Raw genomic sequence first — 13,409 nt, 5'->3', positions numbered from 1 at the left:
TTGTCGTTACACCGCTAATAACAGCTGTAGAAATGTTAAACATAAATAACCATTATTGTTGTCATGCCTTATTGCACAAGGATTAAAATTAAGGTGTTTAGTTGAAAATTTTTAAACCAGACGTTAAATTCGGCTGGTGTTGCTAACAAAACTATAGATATAAATTTTAATGAAACTAATCTATAATATTACTGCTAATAATAATCATATTGATCACAATAATATATATATATATATATTTTTTTAAGACAAGTAGTTAAGAATAAAACATGTTGCACCAAATTTTAGTGCTGTATTTTGTGTGTGTAAAATCCTACTAAATTCCAATGCTCTGATTTATATGTGCACTAATTTAGACATTTACCAACCAGGTTACCTTTTTTTTTTTTTTGCTTTGTGTTGACCTCTGAAATTAGATAAGAACAAGATTTAGATTTGCTGGACCACGGCAGCAAATGCCAAGCTCCGAGCTCAGCAATAGAACGAGTTACACATGTAAATCAAGGTGCTAGCCTGGTAGGTGAAATATTCTGAAAATGCTATTGAGCTCTTAAGTGCAGACAATAAACTTTAAAAATGACTAAATAATATTTAACATTGTTTCTCTGTCTTTACAGTACGGCCAAATACAATGTCCTCACCTTTCTCCCGAGGTTCCTCTACTCGCAGTTCAGGAGGGCGGCCAATGCGTTTTTCCTCTTCATTGCACTCTTACAGGTAACATTTTCAATCCACATGAAGATAATGTTGCATAATACACTTTAATGCAATTGTAACCTGCAAACTCACATTCTTGTAAAAAGTATTGACTCTTCTCAGTTTGCTTCCATTAGTATGCAAGTGGTAGACTGTTTGGATTGACCTAGACACCATTTGCAAAGGTCCTGTCTGTAAAAATACACTCGTAAAGACGTACACACACACACTCATAAACATTATGCTGCCTTAGTTATGAATAATGCATGTAATACGATGTTCTGCTAAAAGGAAACACAATTTGTTTTCTGGCTCAACAATATTTTTATGTCATATTACATTGAAAATGCATCGTGCAACAATGTCCACTTTCGTCTCAATTGGCTACATTACTATACGGTCTATTACGGTTGAGGGGGTGTTTTTTTCTTTTGTTTGCCACATTGCTCTGTATTGATGTTTTCCTCCAGCATCAATAATTGCATTGAGATTCAAAGTAGCGCAAATCCATCCGTCTCAGAGATAAAAGCACGAGAGGAAGGATTCTTCACTTTGATTCGCACACACAGACAGTGTTTCCCCGTTAAGAGCCTCCATTCTGTGACCTTGAAGTTGCTGCTTTGAAAAGCAGCCGGTGCATCTTCATTAGTTGACCGCTCGATGGTGTAACCTTGAACAAAAAAAAGCGCCTCTGTGGAGGAAATGCGTCATGTTCATAGCAAGTCCGAGTATCCTCGCTTGGCTGAGATTTGATTATTGAATGTGGGAATCTCAAAATAGAATCATTACATTTGGTTCTAAGCTGAGGATGTAACCATACTGTGTGCATAATGTATGTATGTACAGGGGTTGCCAGTCAGTCACTCTTTGTTCCATGTAATCAAATGAGATTTAAAAAAAAAAAAAAAGAGAGAAGAAAATACAATTAAATCTATAGCTATGAATGAAGGCGAGTCGTTGTCAGAAAGGTGCTTCAATTTATGTAGTTGTCGTTTGCAGTCATCAAATACATTAAAGCCTAAGTACAAATGAACACAAGATCAGTTCCAAGAGCAGGACAAAATAAAGAGAAGCATGTAACTGTCTTTTCATTAACACAGGTAAGGTAATTGTTACATTGCTCGACTTGCTGGGGGCGCTAATCTAAGATTCAAGAATTTTATTTTAAAACTGATTGCATTGATATTCGCTTTTCTGGGAACTACAGGGCACCATATAGAAAACAAGTACAGTACTGTAGCGGCAAAAGATTAAAGGTCTGTTTGATTGATTGATTGATTGATTGATTGCTAATGTAAATGTCTAGTGTAAATGTGTAGCCAACTTTAAACTCTCCGGAATTATTGAGCAATGTCAATGCAAAAATCCTTTTGTGGCGTTCGTTTCCAAAAACTAGCGCTCACTCCACTCATATTAACCCACTTATCTCTCTTTTGATACACTTTTTGGTCCCTTGTGTTATATCGAATTTACATATTATTTTTTTTCCTTCCAGCAAATCCCAGATGTTTCTCCCACCGGTCGATGGACAACATTGGTTCCACTGCTTTTTATTCTAGTTGTGGCTGCTGTCAAGGAGGTCATTGAGGATCTGGTAATAACGGCATCAAATACTGTACTTCAAAAGTACCTTGTCTACATCCTATGCTTTTTGAACTAACACATTAATGGAGGCATTGATAGTTCCATGATCTCAGCAGGATGCGTGCATAAGCACACGTGTACTGTATATATACATGTGCAAGCCATTGCTTATTTCATTTAACAGCTGTGCCTGCCTGGGTACCCATAGAATTAATTAACCTATATATGTGTTTGCCCTTTAGCATACAGTATATGAAATAGTTCAGTAAAAAAAAAATGCTTTTGTTTATAGTCTTCAAGATAAGGGACGGACATTCGACTACATTAACATGATCCACTTTGGGCAAATGTATTTATTTACTGTTATATATGAACTGCTTTTAATTGGTTGTATTGGCAAATATCTAAATGTTCCCATGCTAGTGTTGGACTGATCAGATTAATGACGTCAATAGGAGTTGCCATAGTGGAGGAGGTCTGCGTCAATGTAGGCCATACACGGATGACGTGCATCTCTGGTGGTTGCAACCAAGTAGCGCACTCCATTTTGCCTCAAGACACGATTATTCACCAGTCATTCCACACGATCAACAGTATTCTTAACAATTGATTAATTAATGGTAAATAGACTGCATTTGTATAGCGCTTTAACTACACCATATGCCTCACATTCACCCTTTCACACACACACACACTCATACACCAGTGGACGACTGCTGCCATGCAAGGCGCTGCAAGGTCCGCTGGGAGCAAATCGGCTCAGTGTCTTGCTCAAGGACTCTTCAACATGGTCACCAGGGGTGAGGATCGAACCCACAACCTTACGGATGGGAGACAACCACTCAACCACTATAAAAGTAGCATTTCATTCACAATATTTACTTTTGGTAACGTGTGAACTCAATGCGTCAGGCTGTATCGCAGTGGACCTGCCATGTAATCCTGTCTGCAGGTCCCAGTGGGGGGACAGCTACACTATACTGTCCGATTCTATCTCATACTGAAGGCATGAGCGCAGCACTTTTCCCCCACCCTTCTCCCACTGTGGGGGAAAAAAACATGGCAAGGGAGTGTTCTTGATTCCCTTCTTTGGAGATAAAGGTCACCCGCACTCACATCTGTTCCCTTGCGTGTTGGCACCTGATGGGGATGCAACGCAGAGCCATGAAATTTAACCTGTTTGTTATGATTGTTGCCGGCTCAAAGGCAACAATCTAAAACTAGGGTCCGACCGATTAATTTGCCTTTTTAATCAGCCGTTATTTGCACTACACTTTTGGATCCATTATAGAAGATATGTCCTCTTACAAAACAGGAAACTGACTGGTGTTAGTAAATTCAAATGTATTGATTTCAATCAATCAAAATGATTTCATCAAATGCAAGCATTTTTGTAATGCAGTTCTGCTAAAAAATACAACATCTTAGCTTCCTGGGATAGGATATACAGTTGTCAATTCAAAGATCAACAAGCATTTTTATTTTTTCTATTTCCTGAAGTCACAGCCAAATTCTTGACACATTAACAACCAGGATGATGTTTTAAATAAGGGGTGGACATTCTTTCAGGGATGTTCCCATAAACGTTCTACCAATCATTAAGACCTACTCAGCTCACCACGATGCTACCAGCTATGTTCCATGAGCATAACCAGGTACTACCAGAAACAATTTCAAGAACTTGGTCAGTTAGGGTTCCAAGGCTGCAGAGCCGTAAACATTTGAAAAAGCATTCCTAAATGCAAAACGAAACAAAGGCTAACATTTATTTACTTAATCGTTTTTTTACCGAGGTATTATATTGCAGAGTCTTTACTTTGCTCCAGCGCTTTTTTGTTTTTGCCACCTCGTCTCATCTTGGGTCAAATTAGTTTCCTCAACTTAGCCAACAGCAACAAAATAAATACAGGAAATGCTGGGTTTGTCGCGTCCATTGTTATTTGCCTTCAATGTGGTGTGGTTTGCGAGAGCGCTGACAAGTAACAAGGTAAGGGATATAAATGCGGCTCCGATCTGACACGTCTGGTTTGCGTCAGGAGCAGAAAGAAAAATGGTCGAATGAAATTAGCCGACAGCTCTTGCTCACGGGATGATGGATGAGCTTTCGCGTAGCACCGAAAACTTTTCCCGCTCTCCGTGCAGCTGGCGAAAGGTTGAAGCCGTGTGACACTGCCCGCCTTTTCATTACACACAAGAGTGCCTTGCCGAGATGTACGGCGTGATTCGACTGGAGCCTTAAAAGCAAGTGCACAGGAATGCACCAATTAGCTTTTAATTCAATTAGCACTGGAGTAAATCGGAGCCATCTCAAAGAATGTAAACAGTTCATCTTGTGGGGGTCGTGAGAGGATACATCCACGCCTCTCTTATCAGGGCCAGCACACATTGCTGTTGCTGGATGCCACTTGACAAGACCTCAAACATCAGCACTGTTGACTGTTTGTCAAGTGGGACGCAAGGGCAAATAATAGTGCTGATGTGCACTCATACATACAACCACCCAGTAGTATGTCTCCGAACTAGAAGACCTCCACCAATCCCAGTCCCAGGCAGGCCTGTCTTACTTGTCTTTGAAGTAATGTCATCGAAATAATAATTGTATTCTGTTGGCTCGTTTGCAGCACCAGGTGGCCGTTAGTATTAGTGCTCTTGAGTGGTTTAGATCCTATTTGTCTGACAGAACGTTTTGTGTTAGCCTTGGTTGCTCTGAGTCCCGCACTGCCCACTCTAGTATGGTGTTCCACAGGGTTCAATTATGGGGGCTCTGCTGTTTTCATTGTATCTGCGGCCCCCGGGCACCCCTGGAAAACATGGTATTTCCTTCCACTGTTATGTGGATGACTGTCACCTTGTATATGTCCAGATTTGGCTTACTTTATTAAATATTTTTTTCCACAAATCGATACTATTAGTTAGTAATCCTTTGGTCTGCTATTTATTTTTTTTTTTTTACAAATTGTTAACCAATGTTAAGTGTTTACAATAGCTAGAGAGGAACTGTTTTAACTGTATTGGACACTTCAACTGTCCTGTAACTTTATCTCTGGCTCGCTACATTATGCCTCTCAAGATTAAAAGTCACAGCGAGTAAGAAATCCTTTATAGGAAATATAAAGAGTGAAAATACAGTAGTTAGGGTTGATACATTTGAGAAGGGCTGTTTTGTTAAAAATCGATTGCAGTAATTCTTTGTTGCAGAAGGTAGCCCGTCAGCCACAAAGCTAAGTTTGTGTGCAGATTCTTTTCCACCTTTTCACACACTACATCTTAGTCAGCTCATCTTTTTTTGCATTGCATTGCTTACTAGACCTTTGACATCGATGAGTTGCGAGAATCCTACCAGACAGCAACAATTACATTCTCCGTATGATGTAATGCAGTTCCACACAAGTGCAAAAATACAACCACAATAATACACAAAAATGTTTTTAATTATACATCACTCGTGTGTGTCTCATCGTTAGCATATTTGTTAATTGTCATATGTCAGTTATTATTCAGTGTTATTATTCATTATGAATGAGTGCAGTGAGTGACGAGAAGGTACAACATTGCATTAACTCACCTGTTTTCTTTAGAACCTCACTCAGAGCACACTAATGCTCTTGTCATCCAGATATGATTTGTCTTGTAATGCTCTATTTGCATAATCAGCAATTCATTTTCTTCTTTCATTCTAGAAACGCCACAATGCTGACAGTATTGTCAACAAAAAGGAATGTCAAGGTATGGATAATATATTGCACTGACGCTCTTTTTGTCGGGTAACCGTTTATATATATATATATATAGCAACTCATTTTGACCATCTCTTTCTGTCTCTCTCTGTTCTTCCTTTCATGTCACAGTGTTAAGAAATGGGGCCTGGGAGATTGTTCATTGGGAGAAGGTATGCAATAATAATAATAACTTGGATGTCTATGGTGCCTTTCAGTCAAATTCCTAACAAGCCAACACATTATTAGTCACAACGGTGTTACTATTGATTGGGGAACATAAGCACGCATGCACACACACACACAGGTTTGTTTTACTATCTTTGTGGGGACATCTCATTGACATAATGCATTTCCTAGGCCCTCCCCCTAACCCCAACCATTAAAAATGATTGCATACCCCTATTCCTTACCCTAACCTCAACCATTACCCAATTCCAGCCTAAACTCTAAAACCAAGTCTTGACCCTCAAAAAGAGGTCTAAACTTGTGGGGCTCAGCAAAATGGCCCCACATAGACGGGTGGAAATCCCGAAATGTTGGCCCCACTATGTAACAAAAACAAGACCACAAACACACGCACACACACACACACTGCACATCATTGGATGGTTCAAGCAGCTAATTAATCCAGTGTTTCGATTAGAGCTGTCATCAAAAGCAAAGAACTGCAAAGAGTCTGCGCTTTTATAATGCAGTTGTTTTGTTTGTTCCTGAAACAATAAGCCATTAGAAAAATAATAAGTTTGTTTTAAGGACTTGTAATAAAGGTTCTGAACACACATTATCAGTTACATGTTGCATGGAGTAAAGTGATGCCGTATTTGTAGTTTTTTTTCCTTTTCTCAATTTTGTAATGTTTATATTTCTGTGTTTATGATTCTGTATGTCCTCATGTAGCAGAAAAACATGAACAAAACATTTACGAGTTTATCATAATTTTAAATATCCCTGGCCACTGTGGATAGAAATTTCTGTATTTCTATGTGATATTTTATGCTTTTTACGTCATCTTCATGCATTTTTAAATTGCAGCTAATGTCCTGGTTGCTTCCCAAATTATTTAGTGCCCTTATCTTAGCGTATAAGTTTGATAATGTCCTATTTTACTCATTGCCTGTAGCTGCATTTTATTATAGTTTTATATTTGAGTTTCATTTTTGCTTAATAGAAAATCGGGTGGCTTTCAAATCTTGAATCATGTCATCTGTATTTCTTTTCATCACTGAATGACACGGTCACAGTCCTTCTCTTCATTGTGTGCACTGCAATGACCAGTCTGTTTTCACAGGTTGAGATGGGCGATGTTATTAAAGTAAATGACCGTGATTTCGTGCCTGCGGACGCCGTGGTTTTATCATGCAGGTATCAAGAGTCAGCTCTGACGACTGCCTCCTGGGATTGTCTCCATCCTCTGTGTCTCTGTCTCTTCAGCCTAGAGAAATGATGGTTTACCAACATAGAAGCGGCACTGCAAGTTCAAACTGTGGCTGCATTTTAACAAATCCAAACAAAGATTTATAGCGTGATATCCATCATTTCTCTAGGTGGGACAAAAGTAATGTCTTTGGATTAGCTCCTTGCCCTTTTTAAGAGAAAGCAGATGAAGTAACCTCAGGACTGATAAACAGTTACCTTTCTCCTCTCATGTAATTGCTCTTTGTCTTTCCACCCTTTCCTCTCCTTTTACCGCCACCCTTCCTCTTCCGCCCTCGCTCCTGCCGCTGACGTGCGGTCGCTAACGTCAGGTGGCTGTTGGGGAAGTAGTCAGAGCTGCCAACGGCGATCACCTCCCGGCTGACCTCGTCATACTGTCGTCCAGGTCAGGAAAACCAGAGGCGTTACCAAGGCAACAGCTGTTGCAAAGATGGGGCCAGACATTCAGAAGCTGGTCTCAGAAGCTCATTTGCATGCTTGAGGGAAAAAGGATGGCGCTTGTGATTAGCTCCCAGATGTTGCATGTTTGCTTTTTATTTTTTTTAACTATTGCATGGCTGATATGGACATTTCCTCCTATATGTTGCCAGAATGAAATATGAACCATATCTTGGAACGATATTTAGAATTTTCTCCCTTTCGTGAGTAATTATAAGTCAATTTGGTGTTTCATATTTTGACAGTAGCTGCTTACATTGCAACTGTTCCATTGATGGCCCCATTGCCGGGCCTGAAAATGCTGAGCAGAGAAAAGATGCTGGGTCTTTCCACTTTGTTACAAAAGTCAATATGTGGTTTGCTCTGAGGATGCCAAAAAGTGTTTTTGTTTTTTTGGCACCTTTCACTATTTCTTGCAATGGAGACATACACCATTGCATACTCTGCAGTGCTATGTGGGCTGCTGGTGCCGTTGACTTTAACCTCCTATTCTGTGGATATTTAAGTCTCTCTCCAATCTCGTATTGAGCCTTTTAAAGCATTTAGGGTAGTGTTTCTCAATTATTATGTTGTTGTGCCGCCCCAGGAAGAAGGAAATATTTTGCACCACCCCAGCTCCACGTCACAACTACAGTATTATTTTTCTAAAAATTGTTGTAAGTACACCTCTGCTGAGGAGCTGGTAATACTTGCATCCTCTCCGGCAATGAGAGCGCCAATGCCACCTACTGCAATGGATGTGCAATTGCAATTACACTTTATCCTCATACAGTAAAACAAAAAAACGCCCCCCCATCGAATTGTTTTTTCCCCCGCCTTTTACTCTAAATTGCCCATAGTGTGATTAGTGAGAAATATTCTTTCTCTGTAAGTGATCTGCAATTGGCTGGCAATCAGTTCAGGGTGTACCTTACCTCTCACCCAAAGTGGGCTAGTACAGGCTCCAGCCACTGATGACCCAAATGAGGGCAAGGACTAGAGAAAATTTATGATCCCCCCCCCCCCCCCATCCTTTTAATTTTTATGCCTGTGATGATAACCACCTAATACCATCACTGACTGGAGCCAATATAAACTAAGTCTAAACTAAATGTTCTTAGCAAGACGGTTGTCATGTAAATACAGCCATATTATTTTAAGAGGCTGACAACACATGTTGGACGCTAAAGATAAAGAACAGCAAAACGCTGGTCTTGGTTTTTGTTGATGCCCCCTCATTCCCACGATTGGACTGACCCTCTCTAAAACAAAGAACTGCTTACAAAGAGTAGCTAACAGTGTCCTGGCATGCTCTGCCACTGTCCCTGTGCCCGAAATCTGTCAGAAGCTCATTTGTCTGCTCTACTTCTTGTGCTCTGCACGCCCTTTCGCTCGCATCACGCCACTCTGGAGTTTTTTTCTATCCTCCCGTCTCGGCCTCTTTGCAGATTAATGTCGTTCAAACTGCCTGCAAATAAAGAATACTTCTCATTAGTATAACTTTTAAGTAGGCTGGTGCACAGCAACCTTGTCTAAATTAGAGTAGTAGTCTAGATTTGTGTTTGTTATTCAAATCAGCTCCACTTTTGCTTCCTTCTCCACAGTATTAGATAATGTTCATTCATTTTAATGTCTGGGCATGTTTTAATGATGGCCAATCAGCCCTTTACTGGTTTGATGTCATTATTCTCTTTTCCCAACAGTGAACCACAGGGAATGTGCTACATCGAAACATCTAACCTAGATGGTGAAACAAACCTAAAAATCAGACAAGTAAATATCTTATTTTTGTTTTGTTTTTTTAGTGTGATACACATTACTGTGTCAATGTTTCAGTTGTAAACAGTGACACATTCAATAAAATCTACAGGGTCTCCAAATGACATCGGTCTTGAAGGACATAAACAGCTTGATGCGTCTCTCAGGGAAGATGGAGTGCGAGTGCCCAAACCGTCATCTGTATGAATTTGTTGGGAACATGCGACTGGATGGTCACAGGTGGGCTCAATTTTTAAACTTTACGTTTTGACTGCAGGGTTTGTTTTTCCCGTGAAGATTTTGATGACCATTTGGGTACCATTGTCTATATCTATTACTACTATCCTATGTACCCTTAAAAGACAAACTTTTAAGGAAAGCATGTTATTTGACCCTCAAGTTTGAAAAGCCCACAGCTCTTTGTATAATCCTTTTTAACCTGTTTAGATCCATTAGCCCAAAGCTGATTGCATTGTATGCTGAAGGCACCTGGTTCACTCAAATTCAATTATGCATTTGTTCAAAGGCTGTGTCACTGGAAGGAAAAAACATTTTTATGTGAGGCTAGATGCAATGTGATGACATTAGGATTTGATCATCCCGAGACTAAAAAGCTTCTCTGAGTCAGCAATTTCCAGAAGTACATTTGGCTTTTAGAGGTTTTAATCGTGTCATGTTCTTTTGTCGTTTTAAATCTTTTAAGAAGTAGGGACATCTTCATATCCATGTATTGTTTCTTCCACTACAGTACAGTGCCGCTTGGTCCAGACCAGATCTTACTGAGAGGAGCCCAGCTGCGGAACACACAGTGGGTCCACGGTGTCGTGGTCTACACTGGTCATGACACAAAACTCATGCAGGTACTACAAATGGACTTTGTGTATCTGTTAAAACTCCTGTCCTCCTGAAGAAAAAGGACGCACACATGTTTGGCAGTTGTCTATCAGCATACGATGATGCACATTACCAGCGTCTCCACGACTCTTTAATCTGAACTAAGGATAGTTCATGGTGAAGCTCAACTGTTTTATTATTAGGAGTAACAGTTAATAAGGTTAATTTTTGGCCCATTTTCTGTGCTTAAAATCGTGAATTTAGGTGCCCATTAAGGGCATAGTATACGATTATTTTTTTTGCTTCTATTTGTATAGTAATTCAAAGCCAAGCACCCTTATCAGATATGTCAACATCAACCACACTTCCTCATTTTCTTGCCTTGTCAGAACTCCACTCGGCCTCCTCTGAAGTTGTCCAACGTGGAGCGCATCACCAACTTTCAGATTCTGGTCCTGTTTGGTTGCCTGCTGGCCATTTCGTTGGTCTGCTCCGTGGGCCAAACCATCTGGAAGTACCAGTGCGGCAATGACGCCTGGTACATGGACCTCAACTGTAAGAGTCCCCCCTGAGGCCGCACGCCGCCTCTCATTGCACATATTTGATCTCACTTGTGTCCATATCAGCTTATTTCTTTGTCGTTTTAAGTTACTTCCTTAAATGCTGGTATGTACGTGTCTTCTGGTTTTGTTAAGTTGCCTCAGTTAAAGGATGTTTCTCATAACAAGTGAAATATGTGGCAATGTGGGAATGATCCGATTCCCTGTTAACTGATGCATAGATGTGAGAAATGGTTGAATATCACTGCGCTGCTGTACTTTTTTTTGTTCCCTTTCTAATGTTGTGTTTGATTTTGTTGTTTTTCTTTGTTGTCGTTTTTTTAACAGCTCCAGGTAACAACCATTTAAAAGCCTTGGCCATCCGTGAATGACCTCCCCTTACTAACCCCTTACTGAAGCTCTGCCTTTGCTAAGCAAATGAGGCCCCCTACCCTCGCCCCCTATACGGTTGCCCAACTTTGTATGGGCCCGTTCCCGTGGACAAGCACCACATACCAGGGATCCAACGATAGGTGTTCCCCTCCAGCTCTCTCTTACACCCTCGTCTAGTTATTTTCAGTGCCTGATCCAAACAGTGTCTCACATTTCCTCCATTTTTATTTATCTTCCTTTGTTTTGTGCCACCTGGAACACTTTGCACTCCCAAGCTTTACAACTCTGCCTTATTCTTCTATAGAATGGGTAGTTCTGTCCCTACCATTGACTAGAGGTAATACTCCGGAAGCTATTAGCAGCAGGAGGCTGCGTACATGTGTATGGATTGAGCACGTGGCGCAGCGGCTGACATTTTACAAATGCCTCTTTCGCCATCTTTTCAAACCACTTCACAAAGGGTAAGAGGATTCATGCAAACCTGGTTGTAGTGTGGTTCATTGGTAGACGTTTCTATGCAACACTTGGCTTATTGTCATCGTCTGCCATGTTCGCTGAAGAATTTATTTGTTATTTTTTGCACAGAAAATATTTAATAGTTTTAATTGGATCACTTCTTAGCATGTTTGTAACGGTTCTCGAAATTCGTATAATTTCTTTTAAATGATGTGATGTTTTTCATTCATCATTCAAGTTAATTCGAAAAGCATTTATCAGTTTCAAGATAACCTTAATATTGGAGTCTGATTGTTTTGTTGATTGGTGTGTACGCATCCAATTAGAGGATTACCGCAGGGATATGTTGTGGTAGTGTTTGCCGTTTACCTGACAATTTCTAACCAATTTTCAAAATTACAGGGATCATCTTAATCATGAAACCTTGGATAAATGAGTATTATTCCATACTCTACCAATTTTTTCACAGTTTTTCAGATTTATTGTTCCATTAACTAACCCTTTTTGAACCACTTATAACCTTTAAAAAAAAAAAAGTTTTTAAACCTTTTTGTTTTATGATGGTTGATGTAGCTAAAATGAAATGTAGATTTAATAAATGATTAAATTTGAATTTGTCATCATGATTCAATTCACAGAACTGAATGTGGTCATCTGCCACTGTTGCATAGGTTTTGCATGAATTCTCCAGCCTTTTTGCCATCATATTACAGTACAGCTATTTGGTCTGATTTGTTATTGTGAGTATTGGTAAAATAAAAATAAAACAAAAAATAACGAGGTGGTGTGCAGTGATAAAGCTCTGGTATGCAAAGTGATCATCATGGTACTTCAGCCATTACTCTGTGCCCTGATAGGCCTGTAGGAGAGGTTGTGTCCTGGTCGATTTAAACTTGCATTACGACTTACACTCTCCCCCTTATGTGGTGCTCCATTGGTGCTCTTTTGGTTTTGGCGAAGGGGTTTAAAACTGTCTTAAAATGCTCTAGGGGCAGTGTAAGTCATAAAGCAGGGGTCCATCTTGAGACTGATTGTACCGCCATAAGGAGCTTGTTGAGACTCTTTCCAGTGCGCATTGTCCAACCTGTGTCAAAAGAGAGCGGTGGAAAGCCTGTCAAATTATTTAGCATCACAGGAACCAGTAAAACGATTGTAGCCTGGCCATTCACCAACATTGAAGAGATGGATAGAAGAATCTGCGTTAGCTGGCCACGCACAGCATCCCGCAGGCTCGTATGTCACTGAAGGCCGGTGAATAATTAATGTGACTTTGAGCGGTCACAGAGTGCTGAGGATGGCAATCGTCGACATTAAACCTGTATACTGTGATAACATAATGCAAATTGAGGCCAAAGAGCGCACATTGGTAAATGTTTATGCATTCAGGCAACTTGCTAGATTTAGATTAGACTCAAATAGAAAGGAAGTCAGTCAAATGCAGAACTGGCTTTGTGCGTTCCACCAAAAGAGGTTTAATTCTGCTTTTACTATTATTTTAGGGAAGCCCTCATACTAAGCCCAGTTTTAAAAAAAAAAAACAATAATAATAAGTGCATCTTAGACGAAAACATGTTGCTGT

The 13,409-nt window shown here is 40.0% G+C and overlaps 1 protein-coding gene across 4 annotated transcripts in view; it reads left to right on the top strand.

The window, feature by feature from the left end:
• Positions 1-13,409, top strand: part of atp8a1 (ATPase phospholipid transporting 8A1) — a 90,681-nt gene that overhangs the window by 17,611 nt on the left and 59,661 nt on the right. For all 4 annotated transcript variants that reach the window (XM_086084189.1, XM_086084186.1, XM_086084188.1 and 1 more), the window contains 9 exons: positions 618-717; positions 2,192-2,290; positions 5,961-6,006; positions 6,129-6,169; positions 7,745-7,818; positions 9,554-9,623; positions 9,721-9,848; positions 10,357-10,468; positions 10,832-10,997. In XM_086084189.1, the coding sequence (XP_085940315.1) occupies positions 618-717; positions 2,192-2,290; positions 5,961-6,006; positions 6,129-6,169; positions 7,745-7,818; positions 9,554-9,623; positions 9,721-9,848; positions 10,357-10,468; positions 10,832-10,997 (836 nt within the window). The remainder of the gene's footprint in view (positions 1-617; positions 718-2,191; positions 2,291-5,960; positions 6,007-6,128; positions 6,170-7,744; positions 7,819-9,553; positions 9,624-9,720; positions 9,849-10,356; positions 10,469-10,831; positions 10,998-13,409) is intronic.

Source organism: Leptonotus elevatus, chromosome 9 (assembly GCF_054856555.1).
Source record: "Leptonotus elevatus isolate MCC_2025b chromosome 9, RoL_Lele_1.0, whole genome shotgun sequence".
Classification (NCBI taxonomy): Eukaryota; Metazoa; Chordata; class Actinopteri; order Syngnathiformes; family Syngnathidae; genus Leptonotus; species Leptonotus elevatus.
The sequence above is the reverse complement of the archived record's forward strand: the minus strand, read 5'-3'. Positions and strand labels throughout refer to the sequence as shown.